The sequence below is a fragment of the Phyllostomus hastatus genome, unplaced genomic scaffold, assembly GCF_019186645.2.
Source record: "Phyllostomus hastatus isolate PE091 unplaced genomic scaffold, TTU_PhHast_1.1 phas_scaffold_78, whole genome shotgun sequence".
NCBI lineage: Eukaryota > Metazoa > Chordata > Mammalia > Chiroptera > Phyllostomidae > Phyllostomus > Phyllostomus hastatus.
The window spans coordinates 18,875,491-18,897,217 of NW_025334041.1; the positions used below are offsets into that span (position 1 = coordinate 18,875,491).

A 21,727-nucleotide genomic window follows, 5' to 3' on the forward strand; every position below is an offset into this window, starting at 1 on the left:
GAATATTTGTTCTACTTAAGAGAACAAACCAATTCTCCCCAAGAATCCCTTTACTTAGGAGCAACTGATTGATCCATTTGTTAATCGGTATTAAAACATGGTCCAAAGAAAGTACGCATGGTGGCATTCCATTGGTCTGACTTACCTCCTTAGTGCGCCGCTATCTCACCAATTTAAATCCACTGTGTCCGTCTTGTCTTCTCCCAGTAAGAGATGCTACATAATCTAACAAGCAGTTTTGTGCGACTTGGTGGTTATTTGATCCCTTCTTTGGTTATGAATATCTTTGAAATGACTAGATACCTTCTCTCTCCACGTTTAAATTTTGGATATAGGGAATCTAAAAGATATATTTAAGTTCTTGAACATCATATACCTGTTTCTTTTTCTATTATGTAAAACTGCATCTTCATAGATTTTAATAATCTACTTTCCCTTCTATAAGTTAAATTGAAAATTTGCCACTTGGCTATTAATTCTGCCTTACAGACTGACTACCCTGTTGCATTTGGAGATAAAAAACAAATTATGGAAATAACATGGAAGAAATATGAAAAGAATAACTTAGAATATTATACAATAAACTATGAAAGTAAACTAGATCATGCCATAGACTGACTCAGTTTTCAGCTGGAAGAAACCTAATGTAGTTATTCAGTAAATATTTTTGCAAGCTCATCATGTGCTGGACACTATTTTTTGCACTAATCTTGGCCTTCTTGGACCTTACATTCTAGTAGGGGACACCGAAAACAGACAGAACAAATACAGAAAGTACAGTATGTGTAGACAGTATGTGTAGACAGTGTGAGGCGACAGAGAGTGCAGGGCGAGGGGACGGTCAGGTAAGCTGCAGACGCAGATTGGGTGATCTGGGAAGGCCTCCCTGAAGAGGTGCCATTTGTGTGGACATGTGAAGGCAGATGTGAAAGTGTACATACATACCTCCTCAGTTGTTTTTAGTAAATTCACAAACTGTTTGCTTTAAATCATATTGTTCTCCTAGTCAGACACGTACCTTTTAGAAGTTTCCTGTTTCTTTGGAAAGCACTAAAAACGAGTGCTGCTGCTGAGGTCCTGACCATGAACAGGAGTAACCACTCCTGTCGTTCCCATCCTCAGACACCTCTGGCGACTTCCCGTTGCCCACGAGGGAATGCCACTCTCGCCCGTCCTGGTGGGCAAAGCACTGTCAGTTTTCCTTTCGCTCCTGCACTTTCTCGACAGGAATCCTAAAATTCAACCACACAACACCATCCCCATTTCCTGAGTCTGCCTAGTTCTCCTCCCTTCGTGCTTGTTTGCTCACTGATGTTTTCTCCAGGAAAGCCAGTCCTTCATCTGTCTGTCCTGCCCAGGCAGCGAAGTCAGCTGCGGTTGTTACTTCCTCGAAGGGCACCTTTCCTTATAGTCTCATGTAGAATCCCCCCATGTACATCTTTGTGCTTTTAGTATATTAATGGCACTTTACTGTGTCACAGGTTTTTGAAATCATAGATCAGCTGTCACATATCATTTCCTTATAGCAGATTTCTCACTGTGTATTACACATAGTAAGAGTATTTGTGTGATGTTTTAGGATTTACAGATCACTTTTTATATTATCTTCTTAAAGCCTTATAAATCCTTACAGTTATATGGACATTGGTTATTATAAATGCCCATTTTACAGATGAAGAAGCAAACTCAGGGTAGGTAAATGTCATATAGGTGTTAAGGGCCAGGATTGTAATTCTAATGTGGGGCTTCTGAGTCTGGGTCTTGCTGCTTTCTCTTGCGCTGTCTTGTCTCCCAGGATCTGTTGCATAATGACGGACGCATGCATGCGCACACACATGTAGGTTTTAAATCTCAGTTACAATGCACAGCTGAAACACATTAACTGCATACCTGCTGTTTATCAGTTACTCTGCTGAGCACTTTACATGTTTACATTATTTAACGTAGAGCCTAGCTTGTGCCTGGTGTTTCCTCTACTGGAGTAATGAGTTATGTTTATTCTCCCCCATTTAGATGAACTGAAGCACATTATTGGGGCTGAGACAACACGGAAAGGTATTCTTCGTGTTTTTGAAATGTTTCAGCACAACCAATTAAATAGAAGAATGGTTTATGTCTTTTTGGAAGGCTTTTTGGAAACCTTATTTCCACAGTATAAATTCCGTGAACTTTTCAACAAACTGCATTCACGATCAAAGCAGATGCAAAAATATAAACAGAAACTTCAAACAACTCAAGCGCCTTCTTTACAGAAAAGGTGACACTCCAATCTATGAAGCTGGTGTTTGTTTTGTCCAGAACTAGTGGGTGGACAGACCTTCTGGGGCTTAACTCATACACTGCTGTGTCTGCACCAGTCTCTTAATGTCTCAATAGATTATCAGTACATCTACAGGACTGTGGTTCTTCTCATCCTCGTCCGTCATCCAGCCACTACCAAGAGAGTTGCCGTGTCTTAAATGATTTGGTGCATATTTTTGCAACATTGAGAGGATACTGCCCCCATCTCAAGCAAGAAGGACGTCGGTCTCTTTCGTTTCAGACTAATCAGCGTTCTCCAGCAATGACAAAGTGCCAGAGTGTGTGTATGAGAGCTAAGGAAAGCACAGAACAACGGTTCACAGATAACTTGGCTAATTTGTTTAACAGTGGGAGACTGTGCAATGTACGATTTGGAGGGATTTGTTTTGCATAATGATTTTATAGGTCTCTGTCGGCATTTTGAAGTGTTGTAGATTAGTGAGGTGAAAGATCTTTGCTACATCGATCTTGGTCTTGGGTGTGGGGAAAGTGACAGAATGCCCTTCAAGTATGAAGTAACCTTATACCCAAACTACAGTTTTGTGACATAAAATAAAACCTAGTGTAACATAAAACCAATCAAAAACAGAATGCAATTGGATTTGTTTATTGGTATAAAACAATGTTTAATTGATTCTTGTGTGCTTTAAGGGCTCTTGTTTTGCTCTTACGGTACTCAATCTTTGTTTTTTTTTGTTTTTAGTTTTGTTTTTTGGCATTCTGTGTGCAAAAAGAAGCATATGGTGGCTGTCATTTAAGTTTCAAAATTGCAGTTTATCTTTAAGAGATTACTGTTTATATAGTAGGGGTGTAATTTGTTGAAAGAATTGCCAAATAAATTCTGTGCTTCTAAAAATATAAAAATTTAAAAGAAAACAGCACTCTATTGAAAGTTACCATATGATAATTTTAAATTGTGTGATCTAGACATACCATAGGTGATTGCAAAAAATAGCAAATTAAAGGATTAAATGAGCTTATTAGTCATATGTAAACATACAAATTCCTAATTCTATTATAGTGTACATATATGAAAATAATGAAAACAGAAGTATAATATTTTTTAAAATATGCTCTTATTTATATTTTGCATAATGTAAACTTCTACTAAATAAAGCAAGTTGGCAAAACCCCTCAGTGTATACATTTAAGTCCCTAAAATAATTTTGTATCAATGACAACGAAATACCTTTTCCAGTTTGGAGCCTCCGCATTTCCTATAGTTTTCTCATTCTCCATGTGTCCGTCTTTGAAGTCTTTATATTGCTTGTATGCATAGTTTTAAGTATTTCCACTGATTAAGGGTTTGGATGTGTCAGCATTTTTTGTTTTAGAAATATTTAACACTAAAACCTTAAAATAGTGAAGCTATTTATCAGACCACTGAGCCAAGATCCTGGTATTAAAAGATATGTCTGGGTGCTTAAGACAAAGGGACAAAGTATTGGTATCCCAGTTATTTGGGAGCTTTAAGATGGGAACAAGATACTGTTGTCTTGTTTTCACTTAGATCCTACTTAAAGAGTGAGCCTAATAACAGAATAAAGCCTTCCTTTAAAGCTTTATCATAATCATATTTATTGTGATGCTGGTGTGCATACTTGTAGTATGCATATATTCAGCATGTGTTGCATGTCTTCAGAATTACAAGAATGAAATCCCTTTCATTGCAACTTGCAAAAGAGAAAAGTTCCCCATTGACTCTGGTGGAAGAAATAATATTTCTTCCTCTCGGCGAGACTCCCCGCTCTGGTCCCTCTCCATGCCCAGGCTTGAAAAGTGAGGCCGTGTGTAACACGTCTGTCAAAAGCATCAGCATGGCCGTAAGTGCAATGACTTTCAGATATACCCCTGCCCAGTTCAAGTATACTTTTGATATGAGTAACCTAAGGGTAAACAGTTCACATCCGAGTCTAGCGTGTACACATGAAAGAACATTTCTAGGTAATGTGAGGAACGCTAGCCGTCAGCCAGGGAAAGAAATGTCATGTAAGATTGCAGATTTTCATAACGGAGCCCTGCCACGTTAACTGCATCATACCAAAAAATATTTGAGTAAGTGAGTTTTTAAAATAATTTTTGTTTAAAAGAATTTATATTTCAAAAGCAGCAATGTCAGGTGGTGGTCTGTGTAAGCGGTTGTGCATCTTCTCTATGCACATCTATGTTTTACATCAGAGAGAGCCTGGGTCGTGCTAAAGTCAGGCTTTTGAATGACTTGGTCAAGCTGTGTTTAGAATATGTAACCCATAAGTCAAGTACAGTGTACTATGTTTAATAAAGTTATTACAATCTAATGCAGTTATTACATATATGAATATATGTGAAGAGGCTTTATGTCTTCTAATATTTGATTTTTGAATGTGTTTTTTTTAAGTCAGTGGTGCCTTTAGGCAAAAACCTTCAAAATTAATCATTCTTTGGGTTTTATGATTTTTCAGGTAACAACCTATTTGGGAACCATCACTACTAACTTTTAATAGTTCATTCACCTAAAAACTTTGATTGTATGATTTAAATATAACACTTAGATGGGCATTTCCTAGAATTAGGGTGTTCTGAATAGTTGCTGGAAATAATTGTGCCATTGTACAATGGATGCACTTGGTTAGCCTTAATTTTTTTAAAAAGAAAAAATGTTAAAAAGTTTCTTGACTATTTCACTTCGCTCATTTTAAGTTTGTGCTGCTGGTGTTTGGGGAAAAATCAAACAGTTAAGCGCTACCAGAAAGTGTACCGATTTTTTAAAAATTAAGATCAACATAAATTTCACAACCTAAAAATTTTAGTTTTGTGCAATATTTTCATTTAATGCATGTGTATTTGCGTACTTGTAAAATAAATGAATTTTAATGTTTGGAGATCTAGTTTAAACTGTCTTCTTAACAACCTACATTCCGTTGTTGCTGCATCCTTTCATTTAAGGACTTGTTTTAAAAGTCTTTTTTGTCACTCCTTGTACAATGCTTTTGTTATTAGTGAAGTTTGCTTATAGGAGCATGACTCCTGTATTACAAGGGAAAAGTATAAAGAGCACATCTTAGGACTGTAATTGTGAAAGATAACTCGTGCATATCATTGTACAGTAAGTGTCAACTGTGTGCCTAATTATTCTGCCAGTACTTTCCTCCTTTAATGAAGAAGGAACAACAATCAGAATGTCAGCTATTTTTATGGAACTAAAAAGAAAAAATTTTATTTGGTTTGTGTTATGTTCTGTCCATTAGAAAATACTAATAAAGTATTAACAAACCTTTTTGTTCAATTTATTTTGTAGTAACGTATTTTTATTACTTTAAGAAATACGTGCTCAGTGGTGTTATTTTAGTGTCTCTGTATTTTCCTTTTCATTTTAGAGATCAAGCAGTGTCGGTTCCAGGTGACAGAGGAGTTACTGAGTACCCACTGACTTAAACTAACTGCATTAATTTTCCTTTTCTGGGGCAAGTAATGTACCACCGTAGTATTAAAGAAACTTCATACTTCCCTGTCATTCAGAATTACAGTTTCCTTATAGAAGGGTCTATGGTAATCCATTAGCAATTTTTACTTGATCTCATTTTTAGCTTGTAGTCTGCCTAATATTTCAGACATCGCAGTTCTAACAGCTGTTCCTCCACAGTGTAGCTGTATCCGGTTGACCATAACGTTCGCAGCCTCCTTGGACCTGTATCCATGGGCTTCTCAGACATCAGATGTGGTGACTGCTGCCCTACCAGGGGCAGGCATTGTATCGCTCAGAATGCATACTGTGAAACGTTCACCCCTCTAAGATGTTCTTGGGAGCATAGTTTTATACTTTTATGTAACTGACACAAATCTACAATCCAAAACCCTAAAATGTTCACAATTCAGATGAGTATATCAAAGGTTCTGGAAAGTTCTATAATAAGTAAATCTGTTTGTTTACCTAACTCCCCAAACTTAGTTAACCATGGAATCTTTTGTCATAAAAGAATAGCTTGAGGATAATGTTCCCAGGGAATGTGGTTTGAAAAGAATCTTAGTAAGGGAGAAGTAAAATGTGAAGCATCTTTAATTAGGAATATAAACTCTCTAGACAAAAAAAAAATGATGGATTTGGGACACAAAGATTTATTTTATTTATTGGCTGTCTTTCCAATGGGAAGTTCAGTTATTGGAAGAAAAAGTATATGAAAAATTAACAGCTGATAATATAGTAGATACTAGAACTGAATTCAGCTGTTGGTACCAGAATACTGAAGTTGGGGACAAGAGAGTATGTCTTATAAAAAGTGGGCAAGATACTTGCTGAAGACCTTGCGCATAGGATCAAAAGAGAAATAACTAGGAAAAGTAACTAGGGGCGGAGAGGTGTGATACTCTACAGTTCAGTTTGTAAAGTGTATGCCAGGCATTGACCTCTATGTAATGGCGGATACTATGTTTGATCTTGGGAAAATTGCAGCAGCTGAGAACCTCGGACTTGCCGAGAAAAAAACGAATAGAATGAAAATTATACTTAACAACTTATGTCTATCTACCAATGCACAGTGTATGAGAAATGTATGAAACGTGATATTTTAAGTTGGTAAACATGACCGTTCACATATCATCAGGTGGAATAAAACAGTAGGACTGTCTTCTGGAAGTGCCCAAGACCACTCCCTGGGCGCATCGCAAGGAGGACTCACAGGACTCAGCCTGGAGTCATACTCACAGCTCAGATCTGTTACAGCCAAAAGATACAGAACATCAAAGGGAGAGGGTGCAGAGGGCAAACTGAGGGCAGCCGAACTTGAGCTTCCACGGCTATCCCAGTGGTATCTCTCAGGGTACCCTAACCCCGGCAATGAGCTGTGGCAGTGTGTGAAATACTGCCGACCAGGTGAGCTCTTTCAGAACTGCCTATCATGTTTATAGGAGGCCTGTCGTGTAGGCACTCTCTGCGTGACACACAGCAAGAATCTGGCCTCTCAAGAAAGTAAGCATGCCTTTTGCATAAACCGTATATATTTTGTACAAACAGTTTCGGCATAGCGAGCCACTTTTATCAATTTGAGGAATGTAGGAATACTGAAATGTAGATTCTTGGACATCTGAGAACAGGGCCCAGTCCTGTATGCAAACCCTTCCCAGGACCGCAGTCCTACCTGCTGTGTTAACGCCTTCCTGTACAACTATATACCTTGATGCAAAGAAATGGCTAATAGAAAGTGTTACACTGAAGGCCAATGAGATTTATCCCTGTGTTGAAGCCTCCGTACTTGGAAATAGAAACATGGCAGAAAGAATTTAGATGTAGATAAAAAGAGAAAAGAGATATATTGATACGGATATATAAGAAGCCAAAGAAACAGATTGTTGTGCTTCCAGTAAAGGTTCCCATAGCATACAACCTTTTGGGGTGTGGGTACTGTTATCTTTAGTTTATAGACAGGAAAACTCGCATGCAGGTTGAGTCTATTATCCAAAGTTTCAGAATGGGTAAGTCAAGGTGTCAAACATTTTCACAGGGGGCATCAGCCTCACAGTTGCCTTCAAAGAGCCAAATGTAATTTCAACTCCTTAACAGTTAAGGAGTAGTTATATTTGTACAGTCCTAAAATTATTTTGGCCCTTTGAAGGTAACTGCAAGGCTGATGTGGCCCCCCCAGTGAAAATGAGTTTGACGCCCTTGGGGTAAGTAAGGCTGCAAACTCAACCCAGGTGGTCTGACTCTAGCTTCTACGCCAGTTTCTCAGCAGCAGCACTGTTGACACTTGGGGCTGCATAATTTGTAGAGGGAGCCATCCTGTGCATTACAGTGTATTTAGTAATGTCTTCAGGTTCTATCTACGAGGTAATACCAAGTGCACCACCCTCCACCCCAGATTGTGACAACCAAGTACGTCTTCAAACACAGCCAAGTGATGTCCGAGGCAAAATTGTCTCAGTTGACAACCACTAATCTCTGTTCTCAATCACAACAACAAGATAAAGTAGAGACTGCAGACTTTAATTGTGGGCACCTGTGTCTCTTCTCTGTACGCAGACACCTGGCAACTTTGTGGCTCGCCTCGTGTGGGAGAGTGTCAGTTGGATGTCTACTCTGTCCGAGGAGGGGGAAGGGGTAGAACCAAATATTTTACCTTCTCTCTGTTTAAGTGAGCATCTCATAGTTGAGGAGGGGCTCTTGGAAGAGAAGGACTTTGCAACATGAGATAAATAAAAACAGTTTTTTTCTTGGAAGATGGAACAAATGGTTCAATGGAAAGTTGCTGCTTTACTCTCATGACTAGGCTACTAACTCAGTAACATTGGTACTTGTGGGATATTTGCCTTCCAGTTAACTCTTGTCCTTTTTATGTTTTGTGAGCCAGTCAGTTTAAAGCCTAAAGATTCCCTTTCGGTCTTCTCTGCAGGTGAACACCTTTCCTAAACGCTCTTGTTCCTGAGTTTGCCTTTGACAGGTGCATGAGCCCCTGGGACGGCCAGGTGACTCAACTTCTGCACGGATTTGGCCAGTCAGAGTGAACCTGGTTCACAAGTAGAGCTTGGACCCTTGCTGACTTTTCCATATTTCCTCCTCTGATTCTTTTCATAGGTCTTGAGCAAATCTGGTTCTGCTTTTGATTAGCGCACAGCTGCTTTATACCTCCACCAGTGGAAGCAATGCTGGGAAGCTGATTTTTGTGGTCTGACCTGATTTTCTCTCAACTGGGTGTTTGTCTTTCTGTTTGCCTGTTTGAGGGTTCTTGGTATCCACCAGCATTTCAGATGGGGCTCAGTCAGCCCAGTGGTTGCTCTCACCTGTGGGATTACGAAGGCAGTCATGCTGCAGCCCACACCCGTGATGGTGTTTCTTCTGCCACAGGTGGAATGCTCCGTGTCGTTTGTCTGATTTACACAGAGCTACGTGCTAAAAAAAAAATCAAGGAAAACTGTTTTTGCCTGCTGGACAGAAAGTGGCTCCCTGCAATCCGTGTCTCTGGCCTTCCTCCCCAAAGCTGCTACAGCAAATTGGTGAGTTTTGTCCTTTATCTCTGATTCCTGGATGAAGTTGTACGAGTGAGCCTGTTACCTCTTTCTCTGTGTGTGGGTCTTTGTGTGTGTACATAAAAAAAAGTAAGACTTTTCTCTCTCCTTGTCACAGAAAAGTAGCCTTTTACAAATGGTTTATTTATAACTAATAATTGTGGCTGGCGTTCACCTATTTTATTGTCTCAACTTCTGGAAATTGAGCATAAAAACTGATTATTTATATGCACTACTGGGGATATCTAATTCAAATATACGGATTTACCAACAAATAAGAAAAAGTTGGAATCAGTTTCTTGTGGTTTTAGAGTAAGAGTTGAGACTTCAGAATGCCCCTGGTTTTGTAGCTCTGTGGGTGAGCGTGTGTGTGGTGTGGGGCTGCAGACTGAAGGGGGGAGGAGGCCGGACGTGCCCGGGCTTCAGGACTTCCTCCGCCACCTGAAGGGTGCTGAGCCCCCCAACTTCTTTCCCCAACTCTGTAAACACAAAGGAGACATCACAGTGAACCAGATGAAGGTAGGAAAAAGAGCCTTGTGTTCAAAACAAAACAAAACACACGTGTATAATAGGAAGAAATCCAGCACTAAATTCTCCCAGAGTTCTCACGCTTGCCCATGAGTTGGATAAAATTCTTGTACTACATGGATACGAGATACTTTATAAATGTGTTGATAGACACATAATGCCTCTGCTTATCTCCTAAATTACAATAAATTGGGCTGTAACATCTCTTAAATTTAATGAAGCTCCTATTTTGAATGCATCAATAGGCTAAATGGGAATTTTAAGTTCAAATTTTTAAATTTGAAATGAAAGAAAATAATTTTCAGAGAGAAAGGAAAAAAATCCAATGAGCAAGATTGAAGGAAACTCAAATACTTACTGAAGGAGGTCAGTGAGAAAAGTTAGCCACTCCTTAAGTGTCCTGATTGCTAGGATACAAGATAAGAAACAGAGGCATCCACGTGTTATCAGTTCACAAGAAGAAAAATGCTAAGACCTTGTTAGGTATGAAATTAGACATGTAAATATAGAAAATATTTAGATAATATTACTAAACAAAGGGAATACTTGGACAAATTAATTTTAATAATTTTGGTTTAAAACAACTGTCTTTCCCTACCGTGAGAAGTAATACTACTATAAAATTTCTGATTTCCACACAACTGGAATATGTTCCCCCATGGAAAGCCTCATCTGAATGCCATAAATTTCCTATATTGATTCAATGGATCACATAAGTTATCTTTATGTCCACAAAACATTTCAAATTGTATAAATGTACAATTGTGTTTCACTAAATTAGTCATTTTCAACTTGGGGTGGCTTTACTCCTCATGGGACACTTAGGAATTTCTGGACATTTCTGATTGTCAACATTGGAGAGATTGCTCCTCAAATCTTAAAGAGCAGCCGCCAGGCCCTGGCTGGTGTTGCTCAGTGGGTTGAGGGCAGGCTGCAAACCAAAGGGTCGCCGGTTCGATTCCCAGTCAGGGCGCATGCCTGGGTTGCGAGCCAGGTCCCCTAATGAGGCCTTAGCATTTTTCTTCTTGTTAATTGATAACACATGGATGCTTTTGTTTCTTACCTTGTATCCTAGATGGAGGGGGCGAGTGAGAAAGGCAACCACACATTGATGTTTCCCTCCCTCTCTTTCTATCTCCCTTCCCCCTCTCTAAAAATAAATAAATAAAATCTTTTAAAAAAGAAAAAGAGCAAAGGCCAGGGCACCGCTAAACATTCCACAGACCCCACAGCAAAGAACTGTCTGGTCCAACATGCCAAATAGCACTGAGGTTGCAAAATCCTGAACTAAGAGAAATTATTACGGCTCTATGAAAAAGGATTTTTTCCTCTGATGCTACAAATCATAAGACAATGTACATAGTTATTGCCTTTACAATGCCTATGTAGAGAAATTGCTGTATCTTTGAACTTCATTTATGTTGTTGAGTATATCAATAACTCATTCTTTTTCTGGTAAATAATATCCCACATAATGGGTATACCCAATTGTTTCATCTACTCAGCAGGTGGAGGACTTGGGTTATTTTAGGATTTCGGTAATTATGCATGTTCAATTGTTGTATAATAAAGAACTTGGCCTCCATTTCTGGTTCCTGGGAGGTACACTCTAAATCCATGGACTTCCCTGAGTAATAGGAGTGTCTTAGTTGTTTATTCATGAGCCCCTGAGTTTATGTTCATGAGATGAGTTGACTGAGGATGCCAGTGTCAGCTGGTCGGTCCATCAGCCTTATTTATGATTAAAAGTTGGGGACTTTGGGCCAGCTGACCTCTGGGGAGGGGAAGAGTCCTGGAGATGGAGTTCAAGCACACGTGTGGCCAATAAGCCAAACAATGAACCCAAACAATGAACCCTGTCTGTCTCCAATGAACCCCAGGAAGAGCTCTGGACATCAAAGCTCAGGAGAGCTTTCTGGTTGGAGAATGCATTGCTGGGCCAGTAGCATGACCACACCATTGTCTCTTCAATTGACTGGTCCTGATTTTTATTCTTTATAGGAAAGCTGTAATTGTAATTATAATGCTTTCCTAAATTCTGTGAGTCATTCTATGAATTATCAAACCTACAGAGACGATTGTGGGACCCCCTAGATTTGAAGCCGGTTAATCAAGTATATAAGTAGCCTGTGGACTGCCAAGTGTGGCTGTCAATTGGACTAAGGGCAGTCGTGTTGGAGACTGTGCCTTTAAACCTGTGTAACGTGGAGGTGACTGACTGCGAGTGGTTACTGTTAGAATTAAATTGCCTCCAGGTGATGTCAGAATAAGCATTCATGTTCAAATCTCTGTGAACATATGCTTTCATTCTCTTGGGCAAATTTCTAAGATTGCTAGGTTGTATGATAAGTATATATTTAATTTTAGTAGAAGATGCCAAACTATTTTCCAAAGTGGTTGTTGAATTTTATATGCCCACTAATTATGAGAGCTTCAGTTGCTCTGTGCATTTTTGCCAGCACTTGGTATTACAAGATTTTTTTAATTTATCAATTCTAATAGGCATGTGGTTGTCACTTATTGTGGCTTATACTTGCGTTTTCCTGATGACTAATGTTTTGTGCATTTTTAATGCTTATTTGCTGTCCTATTACTTCTTTGGCAGAGTATGTGCTCAAATATTTTGCTCAGTTCTTGAGCTGTTTGTTTTCTTATTAATGAGTTCTGAGAGTTCTTTATGTATTCTGGAAACACATTTTTTAGCAGATGAGTGTTTTGCAAAGGTTTTCTCCCAGTAGCTTATCTTTAATTTCTTTAGCAGTGTTCTGCAAAGAACAGGAGTTGTAAATTTTGAAGAGGTGTAATTAATCAATTTTTTGTTTTTGATTCTTCTGTCTTGTTAAAGAAGACTTTTGCTCAACTCAATACCACAGACATTCCCTTATGTTTTCTTTCAGAAGTTTTAGTTTTGGGTTTTATCTTTGGGTCTGTAGTCCATCTCAAATTATATAAAGCATGAGGAATGAATTCTAGTTCCCCTTTTTGCTTGGGTTTTTTTTGCATATTAATAAACAATTATTCTTGAGTCATTGTTGCAAAGGCTATCCTGGTCCCAACTCTTGAAATTTGGTTGTCTAAGTCCTCTAACTTGTTTGTTTAAACTATATTTTATTGATTATGTGATTATAGTGGTCCCAATTTTTTTACCTTTACCTCCCTCCACCCAGCACTCTCTACTCTCTCAGGCAGTCTCCACACCATTGTTCATGTCCGCAGGTCATGTGTACAAGTTCTTTGGCTGCTCCACTTCCTATCCTGTACTTTACAGCCCCATGCCTATTCTGTAACTACCTATTTGTACTTCTTAACCTCCTCACCTCTTCACCGCTTCCCCCACACCCTCCTCCCATTTGGCAACAATCAAAACACTATCTGTGTCCATGATTCTGTCTCTGTTCTTCTTGTTGCTTAGTTCGTTTTTTAGATTCAATTACTGATACATATTTATTGCCATGTTGATATACATGGTTTTGATCTTCTTTTTCTTAAATAAGTCCCTTTAGCATTTCATATAATAATGGTTTTGTGACAATGAACTCCTTTAGTTTTTTCTTGACTGGGAAGCTCTTTATGTGCCCTCCGATTCTAAATGATAGCCTCACTGGGTAGCACAGTCTTGGCTGCAGGTCCCTGCTTTTCCTGACTTTGAATATTTCTTGCCAGTCCCTTCTAGCCTACAAAGTTTCTTTTGAGAAATCAGCTGACAGTCTTATAAGAACTCCCCTGTAGGTAAATATCTGCTTTTCTATTGCTGCTTTTAAGGTTCGCTCTTTATCTGGAAACTTTGGCATTTTAATTATGATGTGGTTTGGAGTGGGCCTCTTTGCATCTATTTTGTTTGGGACTCACTGTGCTTCCTGGACTTGCATGTCTATTTCCTTCACCAAATTAGGGAAGTTTTCTTCACCAAATTAGGGAATTATTTTTTTCATATAGATTTCAAACTTCCTGCTCTTTCTCTTCTCCTTCTGGCACTTTCTCTCCTTGTGTTCTGGTTGGTTGTTTTTTGCTTCCTTATGTTCTAAATCATTGATTTGATTTTCAGCTTCATCCACTCTACTGCTGTTTCCCTGCAAATTGTTCTTTATTTCAGTTAGTGTATCCATCATTTCTGACTGGATCTTTTTTATGCTATTGAGGTCCTCACTAAGTTCCTTGAACATCTTTATAATCAGTGTGTTGTACTCTATATCTGATAGATTGCTTATCTCCATTTTGTTTAGTTCTTTTTCTGGAGTTTTAACCTGTTCTTTCATTTGGGCCTTGTTTCTTTGTCTCCTCATTTTGGTAGCCTTCCTGTATTTTTTTTTTCTGTGTAGTAGGTAGAGTTGCTATGACTCCCTGTCTTGGTAGTGTGCCTAATATAGTAGGTGTTTGTTCTGCAGGGTCCAATGGCACATCCTACCCTATCACCCAAACTGGGCACTCAAGGTTTGCCTGTTGCATAAGCTCAGTACACCCTATTTTTGTAGTGGAGCTTTGATTGCTGTTGGCAGGTCTGTGGGAGGAATTTACCCAGGTGAGTCAGCTGCAAGGACTGGTTGTGACCACTGACCACCAGCCTCCACCCTCCATGGAGCATCAACTATGCAGGGGCAAGGTGGTGGTATTCCAATGTGATCTATAGCCATCTACTGGGTACACAGGCCAGAGGTCTTCCAGATAGTGGATGCCAAGGTCAGCCCCTACCTGTGTTTTGCCCAGTGCCATCTGCCTGAGCTATAAAACAATCTGAGATGGCTGCTACTTGTGCGGGGCTTGGATATTGCCAGGTGAAGCCGAGCTGTGAATCTAGGCTGGCTGCTGCAAATGCTGGGCCTGGGGCCACTTAGCAAGAAGTATGGAGGCTGGGGGCTTTCTGAGGCTGGCTGTTGCTTGTTTGAGAGAATTTAGGAAGTTGTGAAGCAAGAGCCAAGAGACCAGTCACTCATATTGAAAAGCAGCTTGGGTGGGCCCATAAGTTGGGTGGGACAGAGTCTCTATGGATCTTCAGGGTGGGGCAGACAGTGTTAGCAAGGTTGATGGAGTCTCAGATATGGCACCAGCCTGCCAGCTCTGTGGCTCTATGATAGAAGGATTCAGGAAAGGGACAATGGCCTCTACCTGCCTTTCTGTCTGGGAGGAAGCTGTCCCCAGTTCTTTCCTGGATGCCAGACACTTCAGTTTCTCACTGGTGCCTTTCAAGATGTAACCCCGTTGCTAGAGCTCAGAGGGAGTGAGTCTGAGTAAGTCCGTGTGTGGATTCTTTAAGAGGAACTGCTTGGGACTCAAGAAGTTCCTTCTACCAGCTCAACCACCACTAATTTTTTGCCACCAAAAGTTATAGGGGCTTAACTTCCTGGCCCTGGAATCCTGGGCTGGGGGTTCCTGTATGGAGCTGGGATTCCTTGCTCCCAAAATATCCCTCCCAAATTTGTATCTACCACATGTGGATGTGGGACCAGCCCATCCATGTCTCTCCCCTCCTACCAGTTTGGATGGATGTGGTTTCTTTAATTCCATAGTTGTCAGACTTTCTTTAAACTCAATTGCTGACAAGTTTGAGTGACAGTCGTTCTGTAGTTTAGATGTGATTTTGTGAGGAGGTGAGCCATGTCTGCCTATGGGGCCATCTTGACCAGAAGCCTGGAAATTTCCTCTAACTTGGTTTTGTTTTTTCAAAATACTTTAGCTACTTAGGCCCCTTTACATCTCTATATAAATTTCAGAATTATCTTGTGTGCAAAACAAAATAAAAACAAAAGACACTAGGAGGGTTTTGACTGAATTACATTTAATCTATAGCTCCATTTAATGGCAGGTGCATCTTAATATTGAACTTTCAAGTCCATGACTTGAAAGTATTAATTTCTCTCCTCGGTGTTTTAAAATTTCATTGTATAAATTTTACATATTTTGTTAGGTTTAATTGATGTTTCAAGTTTTTTTGACTGCAAAAAAAATACTGTATTTTAATTTCGATTTCCAATAGCATTGCTGGCAGTAAGAAATACACTCTTTTATATTAACCATATAGTCTGTGACCTTGCTAAAGTCACTTAAAGATTCCTTGGGGTTTTTTTGCATAAACAGACATATCTGCTGAGAAAGACAGTTTTAAATCTTTATATCCAATCTGTGTGCTCCCTCTCCCTCTCTCACGTTACTTCACTGGCTAGGAATCCCAGTAGGTGTTGCTAAACAGGAACAAGGTAAGTAGATACCTTTGCCTTGTCCTTTCACCATTATGTTTGGAGGTTAGCTGTAGGCTTTTTGTAGATGTTCTTAGACTAAGGGAGTTGCCTTTTATTCCTGTGTCCTGACAGCTTTGATTACAACTTATATTGAGGCTGTTAACCGTTTTCCTGCATCAATAGTTATTTTTAGTCTGTGGATATGGTGCATGACTTTGCTGATTTTCTAACATCAAATAAACCTTGCATACCTGGGATTAATCTCAATTGGTCATGATTTATTGTCCTTTTCATATATTGTTGGGTTTGAACCATTATTAAAATTTTTATGGCTGTGATCATAAAGGCTATTAGTCACTGGTTTTCTTTTTATGTCTGGTTTTGATAACAGGGTAACAGTTTCCAAAGTGAGTTGACAAGGGTTTCCTCTTTTTCTTTAATATATTCTGAAAGAATATGTGTAAAATTGGTACCGTTTCTTCCTAATGGTTAGAACTCATCTGTGAGGCCATTGGAGCCTGGAGTTTCCTTTTGTGGAAAGCTTTGATTATGAATGTAGAACTACTAGGTTGTTTTTTCTTCTTGAAAAAGCTTTGGTAGCTGAGGCCTTTCAAGGCATGTGTCCATTTCATCTAAGCCAGGATTTCTCAACCAGAGCGGCATTTGGGCAGGAAAATGACTGGCTGTGGGGGGTCCTGTGCATGATAGGGTGTTTAGCTACCTCCCGGGACAAACAAAAATGTCTTCTGACACTTTTACCAAAAGTTGGCTGAGAACCACTGATTTAACTTGCCAGATTCATTGGCATGGTTTCTTGTAATATTCTCCTCCTATTTTTTTTAATATCTGTAAAATCTACGGGAATTTTCCTTTGTTTATTGGTAATTTGTGTCTTGTTCTCCTTCTCTCCCTCCTCTCTCTTTCATCAGATTGACTAGAGTTTAATCAATTTAGTTAATCTTTGCAAAGGACTACTTTGGGTTTTGTAGATTCTCTGTTGTTTTTCTGTTTTATTTGTTAATGCTCTTATCTTTACTAGTCTGTCCTTCTGCTTAATTTAGGTTTAGTTCATCCTCTTCTAGTTTTAAGGTGGAAGCTTAGATCATTGATTTTTGAAACTTTCTCTGTTTTCTAACATAATCTTTCATTACCATAAATTTTCTGCTTGCTCTGCTTTAGTAGTGTTTGACCAATTTGGGATTATTTTTTATTCATTGTCATTCTGTTCAAATCGTATTTCATTTCTATTTGCGTTTGCCTTTGGCTCATGGGTTATTTAGAAGCACATTTAATGTCTAAACATTTGGGGATTTTCCGTATATCTGCTATTAATTTCTTGTTTAATTTCAGTTTGGTTAGAGAACATACTTTATGTATATATAAAACATTATTTTAAATGTAGTGGGGTTTGTTTTGTGGCCTAGAATATGACCTATCTTGGTTAGTCTTTCACATTTACTTGAGAGAGTGCATATTCTGTTGTTATTGGGTGGAGTGGTCAATGACTGCTGGCTAGGGCCAGTTGATTGGGTGTGGTATTAAGGCCCATATCTTTACCAATTTTATTTTGCTGCTTTGTCTTCCAGTTACTGAGAGGGGAATATGAAAATCTCCAGTTACTATTGTGATTCTGTTTCCTTTTGTTCTCTTAGGTTTTGCTTCATGTTTTGAAGGTTTGTTCATATATATACACACATATATAATTTTTATCTCTATATAATGCATTGACCCATTTGTTATTGCCTGATACTTCTCCTTATTCCTGCTAATATTCTTTGTTTATGTGTGCACTTTGTCTGGTAGTAATAAAGGCCTTTAAAAACTATACTGCAGGCCAGATGTAGCCCAGGGGCTATAATGTGTTGACCCTGCTTAAAATGCTTCTTGTTGACAAGACCTCATTAAGTGTTTTTGTTATTGCTGGTTACTTAGTTTTTAATCTCTGAATTTTAATTTGGGTACTTAAATCATTTATATTTACTTTAATAATTAATATGGATGAATTTCAATTTTTCACCTTGCTGGTTTTCTATTTTTCTTATTTGTTCTTTATTCCCCTTTCCCTCCTCTCTTGGATTAAGCAATATTTATGATTCCACTTTATCCTCTATTAGCTTTTAGCTTTACCTCTTTAAAAAAATTAATGGTTCTTCTAAGATTTTACAAATGCATTAAAGTAATATTATATTGGTTTATAGTGTAAGAATAGTACAACAATATATTTCCAATTCCTTCCTCTATTGTTTTATTGTTGTACATTTTATTTTACACATATTATAAGCACTATAATAAACTGTTCATTATTTTATGTTAGTCAAATACCTCATAAAGTGATTAAAAACAAGGAAAAGTATCTTTTATATTTATATTCATTTTTCTCATTTATAATACTTCTTACTTCTTTGTGCAAATCCAAGTTTCCATCTGGCAATAATACTCCTGCCTGAAAAATTAATTTAACATTCCTCATGGAACACATCTCTTGCCATTGTGTTCTTTCAGTTTTTGTTGTCTGCAAAAGCCTTCATTTCACCTTCAGTTTTGAAGAACATTTTCATTGTGCATAGAATTATGGGTTGCCTACTTTTCCCCATAGCACTTACGCAGCTCTATGGCATCAGAAGATCCGTGGTGGTCAGGGGTTTGGGAGGAGGGAAAGGAGGGAAGACTAGAGGAACAAAGGGGATTTTTAGAGTAGGGAAACTGTTCTTTGTAAAATAAATGGAAGATATATGTCAGTAGGCATGTGTCAAAACCCATAAGCTGTACAAGAGTAAACCTTAATATAAACCACTGACTAGAGTTAATGATGTAATTATTAATATATTAATTATTCATGAATAGGTATATTGATTCTATACCATCTCTCAATTCTGTGATACAAAAATTACATTAGTAGACAAAAATAAAGTCTACTAATGATTTTTAAGAATGTCACCGTCATTGGTCTTGTGTGGTTTTCTGTAAGAAGTCTGATGTAATTATACATGGTATAGTTTTTCTGTCTTCAAGATCATTTCTTTTATCTGCGCTTTACTGGGTTTGACTAGGATGAATCTAAATTTGTTTGTGTGTGTTATTTTCCTCTTACTTAGAACAGTTGTCTGACCTTCTTGGAGCTCTGATTTTATGTATTTTATTGTTTTTTGGAAAATTATCTTCATATGTTTTATTTCTTATTCTCTTACTGTTCCTGGGACCCTACTTACCCAAATGTTTGTTTGATTGATGGTGCCCTACTTTTGGGGGGACTTGATTCCATTCTTCTTTTTTTTTCCATTGTGTTTCATTCAGGAGAGAGGATTTGATTGATTCAGCCAACATTCAGTTTAGGGTACTTCCGTTCTGGATGGGGGGTAGGGGTTGGGGGTGCATTTCAGGACAGACCAGCTGAGAAGTCAGCCGAGGGTCAGGAGCCACTGTCTGTCTGGTCGGCTGTGGCAGTGCTTTTGGGTGTGCAGCAAGGGGGGCTGCAGCCGGTGCTGCCAGCAGGGCGGGAGGCAAGATGCTTTCTGATGGAGAGGGGCCCGGGCAGGGCCAGCATTCAGGATGGCTGGCTCCTGTCCAGCACAAGGCAGGGCAAAGTGGGAAAAGCAAATCATTCTCTGGGAGAGGGGAATTGAGATAATTTTCGTATTCCTTTCCTAATTCACAGAAATATCGGATAGAAGCTTATCTCTGATGGTATAGAAGGACATCCTCTGGTTGTCTGTATGAGTTTGCAGAGATAGTTCCTTCTGTTTTTCCTAGAATGTATACGGGGTAGAAGTAGGAGAGAGTTACCTCTGAGGAGACAGAGGAAATCCTGAATGATACCTACAATCATGTAGTTAGTGATATACTGAGGATTAGACACCAGGACTGGGTTCCTATTACCACAGTCTCCCACTCCCCCAAAAGTACTCTTGTTTGAAGTTGGTATATCAAAGACAGTTTTATACTACAGTTTGGTACTACAAAGACCAGCTGTAGTGAGTCTTAGGCCTTCCTGACTACTGCTCCTTGTAATGAACTCACACTCCATCATGGAGGGAGGCAGCATGCAGTGAGGAGGAAAAACAAAAAGAGGAAGGGCCTTGGAATCAGATTCTTGTGATGAGAGCAGGCGTTGTGTGACCACTGACTCTGTGACCCTGGTCACCGACAAAGGTGCCGTGTGGCAGGGGCCAGCGCGAGCGTCAGTGGGGCTCATTCCTGAATTCAGATGCTTCCCGGCACAGGTGACTAGCAGGTGGAGAGGCTCTGGGACCCACCTGCAGGACAGCGTGTCCTTAGGGAAGTGAGGGGGGATCTGAATTGAAGCGTGGTCAAAAACTGCCCAAGTGACCTGAAAGCCAGAACAATACCGAGGGCATCATTTCAAAGAGGGGTCTTCCCAAAGTCTCTGCAAAAGCAGGAGTCACATGTGACCCGGAGCGTGGCTCAGAGAGGGAGCGGAGAGGAATTCTCTTCCCTTGGGCGCCCCGGGGGGCTCAGGAGAACAGAGCCCACCTCTGGCAGCTGGGACCCGTGGCAAGCACAGTGCTGATGGACCTGAGACCAGCAGAGCCCCGAACCCTGGCTCGTCCTCTGTGCGGTCCTCTGGGAGTGAGTTCCTGCTCCCCTAAGTCATTTGTTTTTCGCATGAGCCTTTTCACCTGTTAGGAGTTAGGCTTCATAGATGATGCCCACACATTCTTTTGCAGGATGGCCATTCCTTGAACTAATGCCAGACTCACAGAGTCCTATGCAGGATTTTCTTACGTGGACAGAACAGCATCACACAGTAAGAGGTAAAGGAATGAATGGTGCTGTTCTCTCAGTCCATCTGCGTGCTGGGACTTAGAGCCACTTTCTTGTCCTGGTGCTCCGAGGGGGTCGGTGACACAGCCTTCAGTTTATGGACTCATCGAATTTATTTCTGATGAGCTGTAGTCATGGAGATAAATTTACCAAGAGGCCGTTTATAAGGAAAGAACCAGGTGCTTCTACATCACATCCTCCAACCCTGTGCTGCAGGGTTACAGAGGGCTGACAGCGGGCCCTTTCCTGAGTAACCCTAACCCTGGCTAGCGTCCGAAGAACGCTTCACATCTGAAGTGCTGTACATACTTTTGCCTCATGCCATCCTTGAAAAATTCCCGTGAGGTATTACTGTTACTATTCTGCATTCGGTAGCCGCAGTAGCTGACTGGGATAAGGGCATAATCCGAGTAAGGTCCCAGGTAAGGCTTGCGGAGCCAGAATTCCACGCTGCTCTCGATCACTCCACCATCCTGCCTCCCAATAGTCAGGGAAATGCCGCTGGCCGCTGGCCGCTGAGCCAGGCCTGAAAGCAAGGAGACTGGGCTCGGAATTGCAATGGCGACAAATGGCCAAAACAAGAAAACCCACAGCCCCTGAGGTATAAGTCTGTGACGTTGGCTGGCTTATGGACGTGGGAACCCTAATATACAACACCGCGGTGAAGTGGCTGATTCCCTGGAAACTGGGCTGGACACAGGAAATGCAGGACCTCAGTAATGCTGCGTATCCGTCAGTGGGCTGGTTTCTCTGGAGTGACAGTCACGGAGGTGGGCCATTTCCTTTGAATGTTCAGTTCCTGCTCCGCTCCAGTGACTTAGAAGGAAACTCAGGTGGCTTTCAGTATGTACCAGAGGTAGATCTATTTTACTACACACACCCATAAGGATTGTACATCAGAACGCCAATTTCAAGAAGAAATGAGATTTTCAAAGTTGTTTAATGTCAGTGTTTCTTTTAATCTC

At 39.9% G+C, this 21,727-nt stretch overlaps 1 protein-coding gene across 2 annotated transcripts in view; it reads left to right on the forward strand.

Annotated features, from left to right (window-relative positions):
* The window catches only part of SNX13 (sorting nexin 13), a 123,251-nt gene extending 117,697 nt beyond the window's left edge, over nt 1-5,554 (forward strand). For both annotated transcript variants that reach the window (XM_045827322.1, XM_045827323.1), the window contains exon 26: nt 2,014-5,554. In XM_045827322.1, the coding sequence (XP_045683278.1) occupies nt 2,014-2,261 (248 nt within the window). In that variant the 3' untranslated portion in view covers nt 2,262-5,554. The remainder of the gene's footprint in view (nt 1-2,013) is intronic.
* The last annotated feature ends 16,173 nt before the right edge of the window (nt 5,555-21,727 follow it).